The following is a 22,166-nucleotide window of genomic DNA, read 5'->3' on the forward strand; positions in this document are numbered from 1 at the left end:
CTCTGCATCCTAGAGGAACGAAAAAAGAAACACAGATTTGAAGAGGGGGATTCTTTTCTTTTTTTTGTTAAAGATTGGCACCCGAGCTAACAAATGTTGCCAATCTTTTTTTTTTTTTTTCCTGCTTTTTTCTCCCCCAATTCCCCTAGCACATAGTTGTGTATTTTTAGTTTTGGGTCCTTCTAGTTGTGGCATGTGGGACGCCGCCTCAATGTGGCCTGATGAGCGGTGCCATGTCTGCGCCCAGGATCCAAAGCGGCGAAACCCTGGCCTGCCGAAGCAGAGTGTGCAAACTTAACCACTCGGCCACGGGGGCGGCCCCAAAGAGGGGGATTCTTATTTTCCCACAACTCCAAACAGAATAAAACCAAAACCAAACCCAAACAAACTAGAAAAGATTCCCCTAGCATAGGGTACAAAGATAATAATGGGGAAGCCACAGAGTTTCCTGGTTGGAGGAGGCAGCAGACAGGGCCATGGAGACCTTCGCAGGTCCCCTCTGCTCTGGCACGCTGTGAGTGAGATATCATATAGTGAGCGGTAAAGAAGCTCTAATCCCAGGAGCTGGGACTTGTCTCCTAAAGTCCTGTAAATGTAAGAAGTTTGGGGTGATGGATAAGGAAAGACGGGAAGAGTACAGAAATTCTTTCTTATGAATCCTGCATTGCTCAGGGCTAAGGATGCTCCCCAAACATTGAGAAACAACTAATATCAAATCACGAGGATGTGACAGTACATTTTGTAGATCACCTTCCAATAACAGTTAAGAAAGCCAAGAGTTTTAGACACCTCTTATAGCCGGGCCTATCACAAAGAAAGCAAGGCCTAAGGGCTCCTCCACTCTTTTTTAGGCTCCTGGAATATTAAAACAATTAATAAATAACAAAACATGGTGTTTTAGTGATCCATCATGGTGTAACGAACCACCCCAAAACTTCGTAGGTTAATCCATAGCCATGCATTTACTCTCAATTCTGCTTTGGGCAGGTGTCACGTGGTCATCTCACCGTCTCTGTTCCATGGAGCATATGGCTGTATTCACCTGGGAGTTTGGACAGGCTGTGACATCCTGATGGCCTCTCCTTCTCCAGCATCTCTTTCCATGTGGCCTCTTATCACCCAGTGGTCTAGTCCAAGCTTCTAACACGGCAGCTGGATCCTAAGAAGGTAAAGGAAGGAGCTGCCAGGCCCCTTAAGGCCTAGATCTAGAAGTGGCCACTATCAGTTCCATTATATCCTATTGGTCAAAGCAGGGCACAAAGCCAGCCCAGGTCTAAGGGGACGGGAATAAACTCCACCTTGGATTCCAGGGGCCAGGAGCCTACAAAGAGAGGAAGAGTTGTTGACAGTCACATTTGGAGATTATCTCCCATTAAGGATTGTAAAAATTGTGGTGTGTTTTAAATGTTTACAGTTAACACATTAATGCTTTTAACATAAAAGTACATACTGACTATATGATTAACTTCCTTTGAGGACAATATCAACATTCTAAATTTAGAGTGGGGCCCAGACAGCCCTCCTTGCTTCCCCCGACCACTTAGACGCTGTGGTCCTAGAGCCTGTGTTAGAGCCTGTGAAGAAGTTCTTCTCTTTCTGAGCCCTGAATGATTGTGTAATTTGCAGCAGGCACCAACAGTCATTCATTCCTAAGTGAACTGGGTTTTCTCAAGTTCTCATTCTTTTGATGTTAAGCACAGAGAGGTCACCGGAAAAATTGCTGACTGTCTCCCTGCCGGGGCGTCAGCCTCCCTGTCTAACCAGTAGCAGCAGTAACCTCTCCCCTCCCTGTCTGACCCTCCAGAGTGGGACGAGGGTTATCAGTCTGTGTGCCCGCCATGTAGCAGCCATGCCCTGTGTGTAGAGAGGGAGTCTCACCTGTAGGTGAGATGATTCTAGGGCAACAAAAAGACTTACTAATGCTCACCAGCATTGGAGGTGACATGTCCTATAGATTGGAAATGAAGAGGAGGTCCCAAGGGGCTTTGGGAAGCTTGTATGAAATTTTTGGGGCTTTAGGCCAATAGGAGCAAAGTCCCTGTCAGTAGCTGCCACTGGGTGGAGAAAAAGATGGAACTGAGCAGAAAGACAGCCAGGCCAGGTGCTCCAATGTTGTGTCAGCTCTTTATGATAAGACACAAATTACTGTGGGAGCCCAGATTACTATTTTGGGAACACGAGTTCTTTTTTTGTTTGTTTTTTAAAGCTGTTTATATTTTCTGAAATTAGGTTCCTTTTGTTCTTAGTGTTTAGTACATTTTTAAAATGCTAGTCTGGTCAGCTGTGCTAAGAGGAACCAAGAAAGAGGTTTTTGTCCAGCTGGACTGGAGGTTTAAAGGGGAAGCAGCTTACCAACTGCCCGACATAGTGGAAACAACAGAGTGGTGTTGCCTGAGCTAGAGCCTCAAAGAGAAGGTAAACTGAGGGCAACTGAGTTGGAAACCCTTGTTAGAAACTCCCCACACTGAGGTGAGGTTAGTAAATCTGAATCCATCTCTCCATCCCCATAGTCTGCTACTCCCCTAGTGGTCCAGACAAGAGGCAAGAACGGACCTCAATGAACACGGAGAAGGAAGAGAGCACTGGGATTGGTGGCCCAGGGCTGGAGTGGGTGGGTAGCTAGGGAGCTTGCTCTCAAGAGTGAAGCCAGGAAACAGAAAATCTGGTCTCAGTTGGGAGATGGGGGAAGGGGTCTATTTGAGCGTGGACCACTGCGTGTCAAGTACTCAGGCAGGCAGGTTACCAAATCTTTTTTTAGTTAATGATGGAGAAGACAAACATAGATTGCAGAGGACCCCAACCAATGCCTAGGAGGGGGACAAGAGAGTGTAGTGGGCTAGTCCGGCCCCTGAGCCAAATTGGGGTGCAGGTCAGAGCTAAGGCAGACAGCTGGAACTTAAGGCAGACATGAGGGGAGAAGGGACCATGACCACACAGGACTCGGGTTAGGGAAAGGCTGCCGATTGTAGGCACCTGCAGACTGGGGACCACCAGGTACCCTGGCCACAAGGCCTGGAAGAGTTGCATCGTTCCAGGCTACCCAGGCCTGGTCTCTGGGGCTGCTGCTCAAAGACCTGTGGTAGCTGCAGCTGCTTTGAGCTGGGAGTGGGCAGCCACTGTTATTGCCAATGTCCCAGGCTCAGTCCTGCCCTCACCATCTGCTCCAGTTATCTAAAACTGAGTAACACACGACGCCAAAACTGAGTGGCTTAAAAAGACAAGAATCCTTCCTGTAGCATTTTGGGCCCAGAAAGGCAGTGACCACTCTGCTCCATATGTCTGGGCCTATGATTCAAATGGCTGGGGACAGCAAGGGGCTGGCAGGACCTCTCTCTTCCTGCAGGCTCAGGCCATCACCCTGCTGTCTCTCCTCTGTCCTCTCCAGCATGGCAGTCTCAGGGTAGCTGGACTTGGTGGTGGCTCAGGCCTCCAAGACCAGCAGTTCCCAGAGGCCTAGGCAGAAGGTGCAAGGTGTTTATGATCTTGCTTCAGAAGTTCCAGGATACGGTGATTTCCACCGTATTCTATTGGTTTAACAAATCACTAAATCCAGCCCAAATTCAAAGGGAAACGTTATAGACCCCACCTCTCAATAGAAAGAGTGTCGAAGAACTTGCCACCATTTTTAACGCATCACAGCATCTCACCAAGTCCTCAGCAAAGTATCCCAGCTGAACTCCCTGTCCCCAGGTTCTCACCGATGGCAGCTGGGAGGCAGCAACACACAGGGTAGAAACCGTGCGGGCCTTGGAGGCCTGCAGACCTGCATTCTGGTCCAGGCAGGACCCGCCACTCAGCAGCTGGCTGAACTTCTTCGGTTACTCTCAGAGCCATGGTTTCCTTGTGTGTAAAATGGCAATACTACTACTATAGTGGCCAAGAAAATGTACTTCTCAGATCTTCTAGTGCAGAGCCTAACTGACCAATGGCCTGTCCCAGCTGCTGGAGCTCTGAAATCTATCCTCTTATATTCATCCCCAGCTTGATGCAGAGGCCAGTACCCTCGGGCTGCTCCCAGCCCATGACTAAGCACAAGAGGCCTATTCCGAGGAGATGCCGGACTCCTGAGACAGGCCAATTTGGCTTGAGGACCGACCATGGCCTTGCTGAACTTTCTTAGTGCTGCATCCTTCCACCCAACCTTCCTTCCTTGCCTCTTTCCCTCGCAAAGGTCACACCTGCGTCCCGGGTCCAGCTCCCTGTCTGTGTTCCCTCATACATCTCTTGCACAGTGCTCCTGTCTGGCACTGCTTTGGGGGGACTAAGACAAACAGCCACCTACTCAAAAGGCCGCTGTGGGTATTAAATAAGCACCTAGCCCAGGCCTGGCATACAGGTGACACTCATTCATTGAGTCCCGGCTGTGTGTAAGCTTTAGCCTGGGGGCCTGGGACATAATGCTGAGCCAAGCAGATGTGAACGACGTCAGGGCCACTTGCTTGAAGCTTCTTGCTGACTCCCACTGCTGAGGGATAAAGTATCAACTCTTCTATGGGACACAAGAGCCCTTCAAAGTCTGACCCCAAGGGGCCTCAACACCTCCTACCCCACACTCCGCACACCTGAACCTGTAGTCAAAAGGAACTTCCTCTTTCACCCCGTGTCTTAGCACACCTTTTTCTTCTCCTTGAAATGCCTCCTCCCGGCCTTGTACACACCCCTCAAATGACAAACCCTTACACATCCCCGAAGATGTAGTTCAATTGTGGGGTCCTTGGTCACCCGGGCAGAACGTGCCTGTTGCCACAGATCTCAGCACGCCCCTCGTGAAAGCACTTGTTAGCACTCTAATTGCCGACACAGTGTCCCTGCTAACTTGTGAGCCCGTCTAGAGCAGCGGCAATGTCGCGTTCGTCCCTGAATCCCCAGTGCTGGGCACTTGGTAGGCCCGCAGTACGTCTCCGCGGGGTGAGTAAGTGAAAGAGCCAAGGAGGCCCCGCGATTTCCCGGGGCGCCGGGGGAGCCTTTGGCGAGGGGGCGGGGCGCGGCGGGGCCTGGCCGGGCTCCGGGAGCCGAGGGCGCGGGGGCACCGCCGGCTCGCGCGGGCCGAATCGCGGCCGCCGCTCCGGGGCACATGACTGCGGCCCGGCCTCCGCCCCGCCCGCTCCCCGCGCAGCTGCTGGCTGTCGCCTCCCGGGGCTGCGGCGAGCCCGGCCGCGAGCGTCACGGCCCTGCCGCTCTCTCTGCCTCTCTCCCTCCGAGCTGCGCCTGCCGGGCGCCGCGGCCACCCCGGCCAGGGAAACCGAAACCAGAGCGGCGGGTCCCCCCCGCGTCCGGCCACCCGGGCGCAGCGCGGGCCGGGAGCCCAGCCGCGGAGCCGGGAGCCGGGAGCCGAGAGCCGGGCCGCACTGCGGGCGCCGTGGTCCCGGGGCTTCCGGCCGCTGCGGCGGCTCCTCCCTCTTCCCTGTGCTCGGCCGCCCGGCCCGTGAGCGGCGCGCAGGATGGGCAGGTGCTGCTTCTACACGGTGGGGACGCTGTCCCTGCTGCTGCTGGTGACCAGCGTCACGCTGCTGGTGGCTCGGGTCTTCCAGAAGGCCGTGGACCAGACGATCGAGAAGGTGAGGGGGGCGGTGTGTGTGCGCACCCGCGCGCTCGCGTGTCGGGGTGGCCGGAGCGGGTGGGGGGGACCTCTGGCAGCTCACCATCCCCCTGCTGAACCTTGTGCACCCGGGCGAGCTCTCCCGACTAGAGCCCTCTTTTCTTCCTTGTTTTTTTGGGGTTGGTCGGTAAGGGTTAAAGAAGAATGGGGGGCAATGGAAATGACTGTTCCCTTTATAATAATAAGTAAGACTGTGGATCTAGACTTTAAAAAAAAGGCTTTCACTTATATTTTATCATTGGCATCTCGCCCCCCGCCCTCCCTACACCCCAATCTCTGTTGGGCCCAAACTCATTTCCCTCCCACTTCACGAAGACCCAAAACTAAATGAAAGACACCGCAGAGGAGGCAGGTTTGTCGGCTGCTTGCTGAGGCCTCTGAAGTGGTGTGAGGCGGTGGGCGTGTGGTCTATTGTGTGCTTGCCTTCCTGGGCAGGGCAGGGCACTGCACGGCAGTTGGTGGCTCCGTTAGGCCTTTGGGCTGGGTGACATTTCAATCCGTCAGTCTGTGCTTACCCCGCCCCACCTCTACCCCCCAAACACTTAGCAGCTTGGTATCTTGTACCAACAGCCTGCCTTGCTTTGTCTCGCCATTGATTCTTGCTCTTCTCAAACAGCCATAAGCTTCAGGCAAAGATTCATTTAGATTCTTGAAAGAATCTGAACCTCTCTCTTCCCCCTAGATGAGTGGGTTGGAGAGCTGGTCATTTCAGAAGACTTCTCCATTGTTGCCTTCACCAGTGGTCATTTCTTCTGTCCTTTCACCCACCCCCACCGATCTGTGTGGAAGGAGGAACCAAAGAGAGTTACTTGGATCACTTTTTCCTTTACAAAAGAAAATCTCTGGAGCAGCCTTTCTTGTTAGCACCCATAACCGCATGCTTAATTTCTCCCACTGGCTTGCACTTGCTGTTGGCCGGATAAAAAAGCCCGGGCCTGGTCCAGCTTGATCACTGCACTTCTGGTTAATAAAGTATCGTTCCAGGTGGCAACACATATTCCTTTAGTAGAGGTTTCCAAAAGCCATCAGTTACTTGAAATCTGGAAGCTATGGCCTACTTAAAACAAAACAAAAACGAAAAATAGTCATGGCAAAGCATGATATAATTTTTTAAAAGTTCACATTGCCAAGGGAAGACGAAGTCCACTGCCTGAGCCTCTCAAGACCATGTTTTTCCCTGAGCACCCACGTTCAAGGGAGAAATTAAACTGAAGCTTCTCCACCCCTGTCCCCCTGCAAATCCATGGCGAGATCATTTAAGGATGTAAACTCTTGCTTGGGTGACTAGAGTTCAGCAATGCAGCTGTTGTCAACATGTGAATTTTCTTGTGTGGCTTTGAAAGACTGTTTCAGGAGATCGCTATGAGATGAGTGATCTTCCCAGTGTCTCAGCTCTTACCAGCCCTCGGATGCTCTGTGGGTCTCCATTTCTGGGGAGGCAAGGGAGTGACTCTAGGGCAGCTTGGCTGGGGCTTGAGTTTGCGTTGATGTTTAGTGATTGGCTTTTCCACGTGGTTTCCTCCATGAGAATTGAACTCTGATCCGGCTAATAAATTATATAGGGTAGGGAGACTTTCTGAATTGCCCAGTCCAGTTAAGCAGCACTGCACCATGTGGTGTATGAAATTCACTGACGAGGCTAGTTTCAGTGGACAGATGTGGGAATACTGTAAGTGAACCAGAGGTCACGCATTTCATCATTACCATTCAGCTCTCCTGGATCACCTGTGGGGAGGTAGCCTGGGGTAGTGGGAAAGAGTGAGGACTTTGTAGGTCAACACTCCTGAGCATGAGTCCTGGCCCCACCATGTACTAGCTGGGTGGCCTTGGGCCATGCGCTTAACCTTTCTTGATTCTCAGTTTCCCCATCCGTGAATGGGGATAATAACAATTCATGTAAATAGAGAGGTTATAAGAATTATTAAGGAAAATGGGTATACTTTTCATGGGATATAGTTAGTGCTTGGTAAATGGTAGTTTTATTTTTGTTGGAAGCCACATAAGCAAAGAAAAAATACATGAGATGTGAAGTCAGACACCCTTTGTTCAAATCCCAGCCTTGCCATTTACAACCTTTTTGACTTTGGGCAAGTTACGTAGCTTCTTTGAGCCTCACTGTCATCATTTGGAAAAGTAAGGATGTTAGCTGTCTTGGGCACAGCAGTGCATTTACCATGAAGCTCACAAAGCTGAAGTTTTGGGCGATTCGCTCACATAGGCCCTTCCAAGACCCTGTACCTAATTCTGTATCCCAAATTCTCTTTTTCTTAGGAAGGGCCTCCTCGTATTGTGTGAGCTTCCCACGAGCCCTGGATGGAGAGAGATGATCTGTGTAAAGCCGTCAGCACAGGCTCAGGCAGGGGACAGGGGATCGATTTTGGCTGCCATTGTTATTTCTGTTAGTATTGTTAGGGCACAATTCGCTCCTACCTTGACTTGCATATAATCCACTCTGAGACTTCCAGTTCTTAGTTTTTTCATTCGAAGATTGTTCATGCCCTGGCTTGTCTCCATCAAAAAGAGACAAGAGAAAAGGGATGAAATTCAAATGAGTAGGTTTGGCCACTTCTGAGAATCTTAGTAACATAATTCCTTTCAGAAGAATTTGCCTCAAGTGATAATTGTCCTTGAGCCCTGCAGTGAGCAGAGGTGATTGAAGGGAGATTTTCATTTTGTCCAGTGAATAAAGTGGAAGGAACCAAGACAGTTTACTTCCATTCTTGCCCTCACTGGTTACTACTTTGTATTGGGCAAGCCCTGTGGTTGTTTCTGCTTCAGTTTTCTCAATTGCAAAAGAGGCATGGTGATGCCTGCCCACACGTGCTTCCTGGGGGATGTTCTGAGCAGTAATCAGACCTTCTCTGCCCAGTGTTTGGACCTCCCTGAAGGCAGAACTTTTCAGAAACACAACAGTCTCTTTTCCTCCCGAGAGCCTGGAAGGGCAGGATTGTATGTTACACTTCATTTGGTAACCCTGCTAATTGTCCTGGCACCTAGCGCAGTGCCCGGTGCATGTAGGTACCTGATAAATGCCTCTTGTCTCACTTTGGTCGTTTTACTGTCCTGAGAATCAGCAGAACTTGGTTAAAATTCCTTTTTCTGTCACTAATGAATTCCTGGATTAAGTTGAGCAAACTGAGTAGCAAATTGTTGAACCCCTGGAAATCTCAGGTTCCTCATTCGGAAAATGGGGGTCATAAGAATACCGACCTTGGGGTTGTTGCAAGAATGAAATTAAGTGATTGATGTAAAGCATCTGGCACAGTCCCTCCCACATGCCTGAATGTTACTACCATTTGTTATTGTTTCTAGTTACTCTTTTCTCATCTAGGAACTGAAGTTTATGGGGTAGATAGGGTTCCTTCCAGCTCCAGACTTCTGAGATTCTGTGAGAGTGGCATGTGACCTTTGCTTGAGAGCTGCTGTGCAGCACAGGATATTAAATTTGCCCTGAGACTTGAACATCTCCCAGAAATGGGGATGTGGAGCTGGCCAAGGTCGGGGCTGGCTGATAAGGAGAAGGGCTGCCAAGGGAACCAGTGAGAAGGAAGGAGACAGTTCACGTTTTTCCTTTTCACAGGCCAAGGAAGGATGATAGCGTTAGGACTCAGGAATGAGATGAACAGGACAAACACACTTGCCCTTTGCCGGAACCCGAGGCTCTGGGCAAGTGAGTACCAGCCGGTCTCTTTTGGGAGCCATAGCAACTTTGGAGCTGTTCTACTGATGCCTCAAGAACTAAAATATAATCACTGATGATTTAACCAAATAGCAATGATTGGTGAATATGTGGGGGTCTTCTTTTTTAAAGTTGAACTAATAAGCCATCTTCATTGTTGTTTATGTAGAGACAGTCAACTCTACACGATCTTAAAGGGCACCTTCTTGTATATCTACCTCATTTCCTGAGTTGCCTCTTTTCAGAGTTACGAAGACATAGAATCTTAGAATAAGAAAAAACCTTAGGCATCACTTAATCTGTTATTTTACTGTCAAAGCAGGTGAGAATATGTTGGTTTTGAGATAGATGATGGTGGATATCAAATCGCCTTTGTATTTGTATGACACTGGAAAAGAGGATGAGTGACTTATGAAGGCCAAATGGAGAGGGACGGGTAGGGTGAGGGATGGAAGCTGGGTCTCCTGATGCACGAGTTTCCCATCCCGAGGATGACCATACGTCCATTGCCTGCGACAGTCCCGGTTTATTTACACCTGTTGTCCTAGTGTAATTACTAGCACCCTCTTGGTTTAGACAATAAATTCTATCTTCACATACCACACTGTCCTCCACTTCTTGGCATTAAAGAGGAGCAGTGCTCTCTAAGGAGCTGAGGCCCGCTCAAGCTAGCTCAAGAAAGATAGGATTTTTTTCTTTTTGTATAGCTGGAAGAGGAAGCTCGTGGAAGTCTGAGGGTGAGAACCACAGCACAGTGAGGCCTCCTGAGAGTACAGTAGAAACTGGAACATTGGCAGGCCCCAGGCACTCTCTCTGTCTCCGGCTCCTTCCTCTGCTTTCCCCACCAGCCAGATTCCCCTGTTTACTCTTTGGGCCCAGGCTGTTTACTCATCTGGGGCTTCCTCAGCCCCAACCAAAGTGACCTGCCAGCTGCGGAGCCTCCCATGAACATGCTTCATCTCTTAGTTTCTCCTTTCCAGATTTGTACCAGAGCAATGTGATTGGCTCAGCACAAGCAGAAATCATCCATCTATAAACAGAGGCAGGATCCTTGCAAGATTTTGTGACTCCTAGGCAAAACTATCCAGCTCCTTCCTGGCTTTCAGAAACGTGATCTTGTGATATCAAAATCATATTCCGTTTCTTTCAACATCTTATTCATGGTGACTGTGAGTGCATTCATTTTTTTTTCTTCTCTCCTTGACTCTCATTTTAACCCTCCAAAATTCATCTGACTGAACTACTACTGTCCCCTTCCTTGTGATAAAGAAAATGACACCTTCATATCCCTAAAGGATTGCCTGGCCTGGGCCTCCTGGCCTCTGCAGCCTCACAGCACACCCTATTCTCCCTGCTCTGATCCTGTCATCTCCTCTCAGTGCTTTTTTCTCATCTTGCTTCCTCCCACCAGGGTCTTTGCACATGCTGCTCCATCTCCCTGGAATGCTTTCTCTCTTTTCTTCCTCTAGTTACTTCCTGCTCATCCTCCAGATCCAGCCCTGTCACCCCTAACTTCTGTCTGGATAATCTTTGTCTACATGCACAAAGTCGTGGGTTTTGCTCCTTCCTATCACTTACAGCACTTGAAAATTTATAGTCCTTTGATTGATTGATTGGTTGTTTGATTAAAATCTGTCTCTTCCACCTGTGCATAAGCTGCATGAGGAGAGGGACCATGTTTCACTATTCAAAATCATATTATGTTTCTTTCAACATCTTACTAATTTATGGTGACCGTGAGTGCATTCATTATTAATGCTTAAGACAATGGAGTAGCCAGTAGTTCTCAGTGTCGTCTCTAGACTCCAGGAACGGCATCAAAATCATTTCTGAAGATTTAAAAAATCCCAACCCCACCAGCCCTGCTGAATCAGAGTCTTTCGGAAGGGCACCCAGGTTAAAGAGCTGACCGTCAAGTCCATTCCTGCTGGTTTGGATGGTGCTTACGTTAGTCCATGTCTTTACTCTGTGCGATGGCAATTCTTTTTTTTTCTGAAACCTTTGTATTTTATTTATTTTTCTGATAATATATACAGGCCATTATAAAAAGTCAGATACAACAAAAACTAATAAAACAAAGATAACTACTGTTAACATATTGTTGATTATTCCACATTTTTATTTATGCATATATAGTAACACGTGAACTTTCCAAAAATGAGGTGCTCCCATTCCTACTATTTATTTACTTTTAATTTCAGCTTTGTTGAAGTATAATTGACATATAAAAGAGACGATAATTCTAGTTGAGGGTGTTACTACTACTAATTATTATTATTCTGTAAATTTACAGTAAAGGAAAGGTTTTTGGGACAGAGGGGGAAGTTCTTGCCTGTGAAAATCACTTTCGTTTTCTTGTTTAATAAAGTGCAAGATTTCGTTCTGTCAGGCCGCAGCAAAGGGGCCATCTGTTCTGCCAGACATTTGCTTGTTTCCCAGGGAAGAATCAGCAGGTGGGATTATAAGCTTATTAATGAAAACATAGGATGTTGGCCAAGTGACAAGGCGTTTATGGCCTGTATCATCCATCTCCATACTGTATATGCACAACGTACAAATGAAGGGACCATTTTAATCAAAGCTGGTAACTAGTCAGAATCAACTGAGGAAAATAAACACTGCTTTCCATGTTTTGCTCTCTATATCTAAAAGCATTTTTAGGTATATACTTTGGCAGTCATTCATTTATTTAGTAAATATTTACAGAGTGTGGACTGTTTGTGAGGCACTGTGCTAAGAGCTAGGGATGCGATAGTAAACAAGACTCTGTGCCTGTTCTTACAGAATTTATGATCTAATTCAAACTTTCTGGCCTCAGGCCCCTTTAAAAATTATTGAAGAACCCAAAGATCTTATGTTTCTGTGGGTCATGTCTATCGATATTTATAATATTAGAAATTAAAACTGATAAATTTGTAAAACACAAGACTACACAAGCACATATGCTATCAGCTGTCAGAGCGATGACATCATTACAGGTCGTGTAGCCTCCAGAAAACTCCACTCTACACTCATGAGAGAAAGAGAGTCAAAAAGGCAAATGAGGGGCTGGCCCAGTGGCATAGTGGTTAGGTTTGTGTGACCCGCTTCGGTGATCTAGGGTTCACAGGTTTGGATCCTGGGCGTGGACCTACACACCACTCATCAAGCCATGCTGAAGCAGCATCCCACATACAAAATAGAGGAAGATTGGCATAGATGCTGGCTCAGGGACAATATTCCTCAAGCAAAAAGAGGAAGATTGGCAACAGATCTTAGCTCGGGGCCAGTCCTTCTCAGCACACACACAAAAAAGGCAAATGATGTCTTAGTATTATTATGAAAATAGTTTTTACCTTGTGGACCCCCTGAGAAGGTCTGGGGGACCCCCCAGGGGTCCTCAAACCATGCTTTGAGAACTACTGATCTAGTTTTCATTTAACTAATTATGTTGATTTTTAGAATAATTTAAACAGTAATTAATATCCCTGTTATATGTCTGTAAGACCAATTTGGAAATCATATTATTAATGTTTTCAAACCACCAGGATTTTGTTTAGTATATGATGCATTTATCTGTCCTCTTAGTTTCCCCATGAGTCCAGGGTGAAAGATAGTAGCTTGGCCATCGGTGATGAGTTCAGTGACCGTGCTGTCTCTCCCTGTGTGCTAATCAAACTAGACAAGAACATTAGCGTCTCCATAATGGAATTACTCGATAATTCCCCTCTAGCCTCATCCCTGCCAGGGATTTTCAATCCATATGACATAATTTAGTATTTAAAGCTAGCCCAAAACCTCTCTTTGAAGGTGGGGGTCCTGCTGTGTTTAGCTTTGATCATCTTCTCATATCGCCAAATACAATATCATACGAATAGATGGACAGTAAATGTTGCTCGGATGAACGGGAAGATGAGTAGACGAAAACATCTGTTTTGGGGAGTGATTTTGTTTGCATATTGTTCTTGTTGTCTAGCTTCACATTTTTGTTCTACTCTGTTGACCAGTGGTCACATGTTTGCCTCCTTAATAGTTGATACCTTTAAAATCTGGAAACTTCCCCCAGTTATCCAGATTGCCAGCTTCACTTGAAACATGGAGATGCTCTGCAGGGCTGTGTGGCAGCAGTCTGAGCAGGATAGAGGCTGCCCTTCAGATGGCGCCTCCCTCCCTGCTCCCGCCGTCCTTCACACTCCCGTTGGCCCCCTGACTGCAAGGCCCAGTGAAGGCGCCCTTGGCCATCATGCTTGCTCTGTTGTCTTTCTTAGAGTAGAGAAATATCTGTTTGGATCTGACCTTCTTTAGCAAAAGAAGGAAAATGAAAGCCTGAGAGGGTCGTGTATTTAGCAGAAGTGGCTGAGGGCATATTTCTCTGTAGACGTGGATGTTATTGCTAAGGTTTGACATGCACGCAGATGTACACACTGGCACCCACTTCACTCATGTACCTTACCCACTCGGCCCTTGCAGCAGCTGAGTTTTATGCTGTTTCAAGAGAAAATGAGCAGAATGCCCTTGTTGTAGTAATGTAATCCATGCAGGCAAGTCCCATTTTAAGGATATTTGCTTTTAACCCTGTATGCTTCTAATAACCCAGAGCAATGGAAGGAAGAGAAGACACAGATATAAATAGGTGATGAAAACATCACTTAGTTCATCTCTGAGAAATATAATCACAACCAACAGGTTGTAAAGTAGTAAGACTGGCTGCACAAGTCACACACAGACCCCAGGCATTGTTTTCATGGCCACTCTTCTTATTTATTCTCATCTTAAAATCCTCTTTCTCATCCACTGCTCCCCCTCCACCCCATGCACATATATTTCCCCAATTTGACTAAGGTTCCAGTTGGTGGCTGCTTTTCTCCTTTTAGGCTGGCAGTTCTCAACCTCAGTTTCACCTTTGTAATTACCTGGAAGCTTTTAAAAGCTATTCTAGTGGGTGTTTGATGGCAGGAGCTTTTGGGGGCTAGTTATTCCACCACATTGTCCTGTCTGTAATTGACAGACAGAGCAGCTGCTTACAGCTGAACTAACATTTGAACCTCAACTATCAGATCTCGTTAGCTGAAATTATTACAGTTGCAATTAAAGCAAAATGAGTTCAACAGCAGCGACATTAAAAAGAAAGAATGCCAGTGCATTTGTTCCTGAGTTAAATATAAGGTTAGAGAATAAGGGTAGAATGTTAATGGCAGCTTATTTCTTTTACCTCAATAGAGAATTAAAAAAGATAAAGAGTGCAAATTACTTATGTTACTATAAGAGTCTGGCTTGGCTTTGCCTAATTTCAGGGAGAAATTTTGTTTTTTTTACTTTTTATTAAGATTATGATAGTTTACAACCTTGTGAAATTTCAGTTGTACATTATTGTTTGTCGGTCATGTTGTAGGTGCACCCCTTCATCCTTTGTGCTCACCCCCCACTGCCCCTTTCCCCTGGTAACCACTAATCTGTTCTCTTTGTCTACGTGTTTAACTTCCACTTATGAGTGGAGTCGTACAGAGATTGTCTTTCTCTATCTGGCTTATTTCACTTAACATAATATGCTCAAGGTCCATCCATGTTGTTTTGAATGGGACAATTTTATCCTTTTTTATTGCTGAGTAATATTCCATTGTGTGTGTGTGTGTGTGTGTGTGTGTGTGTGTGTATACCATAATTTCTTTACCCAGTCATCAGTTGATGGGCACTTAGGTTGCTTCCGTGTCTTGGCTATTGTAAATGATGCTGCAATGAATATAGGGGAGCATGGAACTTTTTGTATTGCTGATTTCAAGTTCTTTGGATAGATACCCAGTAGTGGGATGGCTGGGTCATATGGTAGTTCTATTTTTAATTTTTTGAGAAATCTCCATACTGTTTTCCATAGTGGCTGCACCAGTTTGCATTTCAGGGAGCAATTTTTAGAAACAAAGCAAATCAACTGGTGTTTGATATTTGGCGAATTTTATTAATCTGGAGTCCAATGAGAATCATCTACATGCTAATAGGCCAGGTGCTCAAAGTGGGTGGGTATTATCTCTGGTTGAATTTAGACTGTGTAGATGGCAACATGGTTGCTGAATTGTGTTTAATTATCAAGTTTCACCCTGTTGAACTAAAAGAACAGCCCACAGTGCTCTTGAGTCCTGAAAGTTTCTTTACAAGTATTACATATTCCCATCAAAGCCTAACGCAATCCCCGGAGTACCTATTTTTATCATTTGGAAGTGGCTTAAACTGGGACAGCTTGTTCAACAACCTTCCTCGTGTTGCCTTGCCAAAGTCTCTCTCTCAGGCTGACTTGGACGTGTTGTGTCTTGTGGCTGTATCAAGTCATGACAGCCCTCCCAGAAGCAGCTGGTCCAGCCCATACCTGGGGAACAGTGGGCAGTTGTGTCGCTGGTGCATAAAGTGCCTACCAGGAAATGACAGATGATGACTGGTGGCAGGGCTTAGTACAGCAGGCCGAGGACCTTGGACTTCATTCTGTGAGCCTTGGGGAGAGTGGCTGCTCCCAGAGGCACTTTCGGTAGAACACTCTGGAGGCTGAGGTAGATAATGGATTTGAAAGGAACAAGGCTGGCGAGAAGGAGACCAGTTAGGAGACTACCTATAGTATGGCCGCGGTCCAGGCTGCTGATGAAATGGGCACAGGAATAGAAAGGGAGAAGAGGAGGAGTAAAACCAGTAGGACTTCATGACTGATTAGGGGAGAAAATCATGAGTCTGTTTTTGGTCACGTTGACTTTGAGCAACCTGTGAGATGCCCAGATGGGGATTTTGGGATGGATCGGTACAACTGAAATGGTCCAAATAATTTCAGGTGCGAGCCCTTTTTTGGGCTGAATTACTGGACCTGACACATACGTAAGTGTTCACTAATCATTACATGCATGTCAGTTTGGGGTCCATAGCTAAATTTCTTGTTGAGGACAAGGCCTATGCCTTTTGGGCACATAGAAAGCTCTCAATATATGCATTTTGGTTAATTAACTGAAAAATAAGTTTTTCAATCCAAATGATTAATTTGGCTGTTGACACTGCAGAGTCACCATATAACTCAATAATCTTTCCAATATTTCTTTCGGTGATAGTGCCACAGAATTATGCCTGAAAAAATTCATCGTGTTCTGCTTGACTAAGATTAATAAACAATATGCAAAGTCACATTGTAAAACTGATTTAGGACCTTACATTGATTTTTAATTTAGCATTAAAAGAAAATTCTGCTGATTACAGGGCTTGTCTGGTGGCTGTCACCACCACCGCAGAGTCCTCAGTCAGGAAGACCAGTTGTTTCCAAGCCACAGCGTTATGTTTAGACTGAGCAAAGGGCTCCTTGTGACCTGGGAAACTGGCTCGTTGTGTTGGGTGGAGTAAATGACTTTTTGTGTCAGACATTCTCTGGGCTTGAGGTTAGAGCTAGTACTTGTTAGTTTCTGAGTCCTCTCTTTGCAAAGCAAGCTCCTAGGAGTGTACAGTTGAATGTCCTGAGGATTTGGGCCAGAAATTAGAAGTTTAAGGTCACGAGAGAACCCTCTTCTAGACCGTCTTGTTGCAGGAGGTCGAGGCGCTTTCTCTGGATGCATTAGCATAACCAGGGCGGAGCAGCCGCCTGGAAAGTCCAGGGCCCAGTTCTCCCTTTCTCGGTTCCTCACATGTCAGTTCCAGACCGAGACTTCACCATGATCTCACACCATGACCTCACGCAGCAGCCCTAGTTTCCTGTCCTGCAGAGGGAATTGCTGACTTCCCAGGAAGGCCTCAGAGCCTAGGTTGTGGTTTCTGCACAGTTTCATGGTCTCTCTGAGATAGGATTGCCGGATAAGAGACAGGATGCTTAGTTAAATTTGAATTTCAGATAAACAACAAATAATATTTTAGTGAGTGGGTCTCATGCAATATTTTGGTTCACTTCAATTTATCAGCTGTTAACATCCTGCCATATTTACCTCATCTCTCTCGGAGACACTTTTTCTTGAATTATTTGAATGTAAGTTGCAGACGTTACAACACTTTGCCCATGAATCCTTCAGCATGCGTCTCCTAAGAATTAAAGCATTTTTGACTTAGCCCATGAAATATTTGGGACATACGTGGGCATCCCGTGTTTTTATTAGCGGAATCTGGCAGCTCTCCCCTGGGAGTGCCGTGGGATGGCAGCTGCTGGAGTGGCCACCCACAAACCTGGACTTGGGAGGATTTGACTTGACTTACTGGCTCTGTGAGCTTGGGAAAGCCAGTGCCACCATTTCCTTATCTGCAAAATGGGAATTCTTACCTTGCAGAGCCAGTGTAACGCTCAGAGGTCGTGTTCATACAGCACTAGCACGGCACCTGACTCCTGGAGACTCACAGTAGACAGCAGCTGGCCCTGGTGGTAATGGTATTGTCCTTTGAGCTGAACGTCAGGGGAAGGAGATAAACATAAAGAAGCAACTGTTTTAGAAATGTTGGCAGCTGTTTTTATGAACTTTCTCCTGTTCTCCCATTCCCCTTCTCCTTCCCTACTTAGTGTGTACACACACACACACGCACACACACATGCAACAAGCAGTCTACTCTGGGATTTATGGTGGGTTCCTTGACAAACATCCAGCCATGTCGGGTGCAGGGAAAGAAACACGTTAAAGGTGGAGGAGAAGCCAGCATTCTTGAGAGCAAGGTTGAATGGAATAAAAGGTGGTGTAATAAAAGGAGACTGTGTGGGTGTTGACTCAGCTAAGAGTGGCCGGGGGAGGAGGGGGACGGGGCGGGGGCGGGCAGTGAGGAGAAGCCCGGGTCCTAACAGAATCTGCTATCCGTGTGACTCTGGCAAGCTGTCAAGGATTGGTTTTATTGTTAGGTTTTTCATTTGCTTTGTTTAGTTAAGGACTCAAGTCTACTAAATGTTTATTTCTATCCTGCAACTTCCTTAGTGAACTTGAAACTTGGAGGAACAAGTTCAAGTCTGACTGTTGTAAGAACTGCGAGTTTTACCCTCTCTTCTGGGAAGGGTTTTGCCCCCCTTCTTGGTGGAAACTCTTCCACTTGCCTTTGGACTTTTGGTTGCCTAAGAGCTGGATACAAACCAGGCAAGATAACCTTGGGCAGTTAACCATCTGTTCGTTCACACTCACTGACTGTTTCGGGGATCATAATTCCGAGGTGATTTTCTGTAATAAATAAGTGAGATTGCAAGTCCTTTCTCATTCTGAAGTTCTGCGCCTATGGTGATGCTTGTCAGGAATAGGTAGCGTAGAACACAGAATGCGAAATCAACCTCCTGACAACAATAGGAAGAGAGAGAGGGGGCAGCCCAGGGAGGGGGATGGGACTCTTGGAGCTTTGTGTGAGAGCTGACCACAGCTGATGAGACATGAGCCTCGCCTTTGTTTTGCAAGAACAGAGGAAAAACCTAGCTGGTTCTCTATGTATCCACTCCTCCTTTCTCTTAGGGTGGAATTGCATTTCATAGAATCTGGGTTTCTTTCTTAGATTTTCAGTTTTTAAAAAAACTTATAAGGGAGCAATTATTTTTTTCTGCTTACAGAAGTAATTTATTTCTGTGTAAAAAATCCAAACAATGCAGAAAAACAGAACAGAGAGAACGGAAGACCCCTCATAATCCTGTTCCACAGAGATAAGCGCCGTTAGACGTTTGGTGTGGATGGTTAGAGATTTGGTGGGTAACTAAAAGATTGCAATTTTTAAATTATCTATACTTCACCCCCCCATAATATTTTCATTTTGCATTTTATCTGCTAGTTTTGTCCATACATGTCCATATTTTACATTGTCTGCTTTTTCCATTTAACATAGATCTTGAGCCTGTTTCTTATTTCTCTGTAGTTTTTATAATTTTCATGGTTGCTTTCTACTCTGACCTGTGAATTATCATAATTTACTGTCATTCTTTTCCTGTTCAACATTTTGGTTATTTCCAATTTTATGCTAATTCCTTGTTGTTTCAACCTAAACTGAATTAGATTTAGAGCTGGAAGAGAGGATCATGACTAAAGACGTTCTGTTGTTGTTTCTCTCTTTTATTGTTTCTCATTTGCTGGGTTCGAGCAGAATCACGGTAGTGACATGAGTCCTTGTTTTCTTCACACCAAGCCCTGGACCCCTCTCAGCCCCAGCCTGCACATGGGAACAATCAAGACCCCGGTCACCATTTATTGGGCATTTTGACCATGGCCTGAGATAAGCACTCTGCTCAAACCTCGTTAATCCGAACAGTAATCCTCGCCAAGCCCTCCTTCCCCGCTATGCCAGCATAACCTTCTAAACCGCCGCTTGCCTGTCAGTTCAACATAGGCAGCGTAGCGCAAGAGTTAGGAGTCTCCTGCCTTAGGTAGGGAGGGACCGTTTGGAAGGACTGTTGCAAAGGGGAAAGGACTGGTGCAGGAGAAGGAGGGGACTTGCACACGGGAGAGCCTCTGGCAGTGTGACCTGCACAGCCGCAAGGGTCAGAATTTTTCCTTTAGCGGGAGGAGTAAACAAGGCTGCCAAGGAGAGAAACTTAACCAAAGTTTGGCTGACAAGCATTTTTTTCCCCAGCTTTATTGAGGTATGATTGAGAATAAAAATTGTATATATTTAAGGTGTACAACATGATGTTTTGGTACATGCTTACGTTGAGAAATGATGACCGCAATCAAGCTAATTAACATATTCATCACCTCACATAGTTACTTCTGTGTGTGTGTGTGTGTGTGTGTGTGTGTGTGGTGAGAACACAGGATGTATTCTCTTAGCAGCTTTCAAGTATACAATACAGTACTATTAACTATAGTCACCATGCTGCACATTAACAAGCATTTTGTTCCCATTGATGGGTGGGAACAAGTGGTTCAGCTAATCAATTATGAGGCAAAAAATGGAAATCTGAAGGGTCTGTGTCTGGCTTTGTCTTAGGTAAACAAGGGGGGCATCTGTGAATCTTACCCAAGTCACATGGGGAAGGGTGTTTCTTTGCAGTAGGCCATTTCCTGGAACATAGATGTGGGGACTCTTGAACTGTTGCCGTTTTCCAGGAGCACAGGGATCCGATAAGATTCAGCATTGCCAGGAGCGCAGGTTTGGAGTGAGTCCTGGGGTGGGAGGCTGGCTCCACTCACTGCTAGCAAACCTTAGGCATTCTGCTAACCTCTCCTGAAGTGTAAAATGGGGAAGGTGATTTTCACCTTGTAGACTATTAAGGGGATTAGATGAGATAAAGTGGCAACCTATAGTGCCTGGCTCTTGATAATATTCTGCAGCCCAAAAACCTTCCATGGCTCCCCGTTGTATATCGTCATAGACTCCTATGATCTCAGCCTACCTCTCTAAAAGAATCTCCCTACTCCATATAAAACCCACACCCAGTCACACCTAATACTACCCCACCTCTGTATGCTTGACTGTCTCATTCTCCACATCTGCTATCTTTCTGATTAAGCAGAGGACTCTAGGAGAGATGGACACAGGGCAGGGAGGAAGGGCTCACTCTGTCCAGCCAGACAGGATAGTTGAATCAACTCTGGCTGTTCATAATGCATCCACCACCCTGACCTCCCCATGCTTGCAAAATTTTTATTTATTATCCCCAGCTCACTTTAAAGACCATGTTTTTCCATCTCCGTTCGTAGAATCCATTGTCTGAACGCTGTAGAGACCATCGTCTGGTGTACTCTTTGGCCATTTGTCACATACTACTTTATAGTATTGATTATATTGCATGGGTGTAACAATATTCCCCTAAATAGAGGATAAGCTCCTGGAACACAAAAACCATATCTGTGTTGCTGGTTATCTCCTAGCACATACTACATAGTGTTTTGATGATTTGCAAGAATACTTCTATACTTAGCAAGAAAACCATGGGTATAACACTGCTTTAAATAGTTGTTAGGAAAAGAGGTCATGGAAGGACATAGATTTTTCTTTCCACCCACAAAAGGAACTGGCTGCACTTAGCTCTGTAGGGTGCCGGATTTCCGATAAGATAGACAAATTGAGAGGTGCTAGATCTGTGATTGGCACCTGTGATTCTAATGAAGCTATTGCTTTCTCCATATCTCAATGTGACTAAAATGGCCAGTAAACAACTACTTCCTCTGGGTACACATTAAAGGCCCTACTTGGATTTGGAGCTGTCGAGCTCCTGTTACAAGGCCTGGCACTGTGGCTTTGCGTTGGCTTTCCGTGCCTTTCATCTGCTCGTCTCTGATTGCCTCATATCCAGTTCTTTTCCCCAACATCTGATAAGCAGAGTCCATGGAAGCTATTGTGTAAGTGTTCTAGTACTGTATTTTGTTGATTAAACAAATATTTCTCCAAGAACTGCATTGTCCTAGACACTGTGGAGAAGATTAACGAAAAAAACCCTACTTTGTTTTTTGTAGGTCAGCACCTCTGTTTTGAGAACCTAATATATTACCATATTGAGTAGCTGCACTTTCATTTTCGTTTTACGTTGCTCATATCACCTGCTTCATGTTGATTCCTGTTAACTTCAGTTTTTAGAAGATGTTTTCTGTCCTGACCACTTTTTTTCCTAAGAAATTCCTATGTAATGTTTTAGGGGTTCAAAAGAATGGATGATCCATCCAGTTGAAGGGGGCTACTCAAGGAATTCATGGAGGAGGGAAAATTATTGCCCTGCCCTTTTCTGGAAATTTATGGACAAGAAAAATTTCTTATTTTAATGAAATCAGACTTTAAAAAAAAAAAAAGATTAGCACCTGAGCTAATATCTGTTGCTAATCTTCTTTTTTTCCCCCCTTTTTCTTCTCCCCAAAGCCGCCTGGTACAGTTGTGAGTGCCACTGGTTGCCATGTGGGACGCCGCCTCAGCATGGCCTGATGAGTGGTGCCATGTCTGCACCCAGGATCTGAACTGGTGAAACCCCGGGCCACCAAGCAGAAGGCACGAACTCAGTCGGCCATGGTGCCGGCCCCC

The 22,166-nt window shown here is 46.1% G+C and overlaps 1 protein-coding gene across 2 annotated transcripts in view; it reads left to right on the forward strand.

The window, feature by feature from the left end:
• The first annotated feature begins 5,007 nt into the window (after positions 1–5,007).
• The window catches only part of SCARB2 (scavenger receptor class B member 2), a 68,540-nt gene continuing 51,381 nt past the window's right edge, over positions 5,008–22,166 (forward strand). Inside the window, exon 1 of one of the 2 annotated variants that reach the window (XM_023637938.2) lies at positions 5,008–5,558. In XM_023637938.2, the coding sequence (XP_023493706.1) occupies positions 5,442–5,558 (117 nt within the window). In that variant the 5' untranslated portion in view covers positions 5,008–5,441. The remainder of the gene's footprint in view (positions 5,559–22,166) is intronic. The other variant, XM_023637936.2, reaches the window with a different exon arrangement.

This window comes from Equus caballus, chromosome 3 (genome assembly GCF_041296265.1).
Source record: "Equus caballus isolate H_3958 breed thoroughbred chromosome 3, TB-T2T, whole genome shotgun sequence".
In the NCBI taxonomy this organism is placed as follows: Eukaryota; Metazoa; Chordata; class Mammalia; order Perissodactyla; family Equidae; genus Equus; species Equus caballus.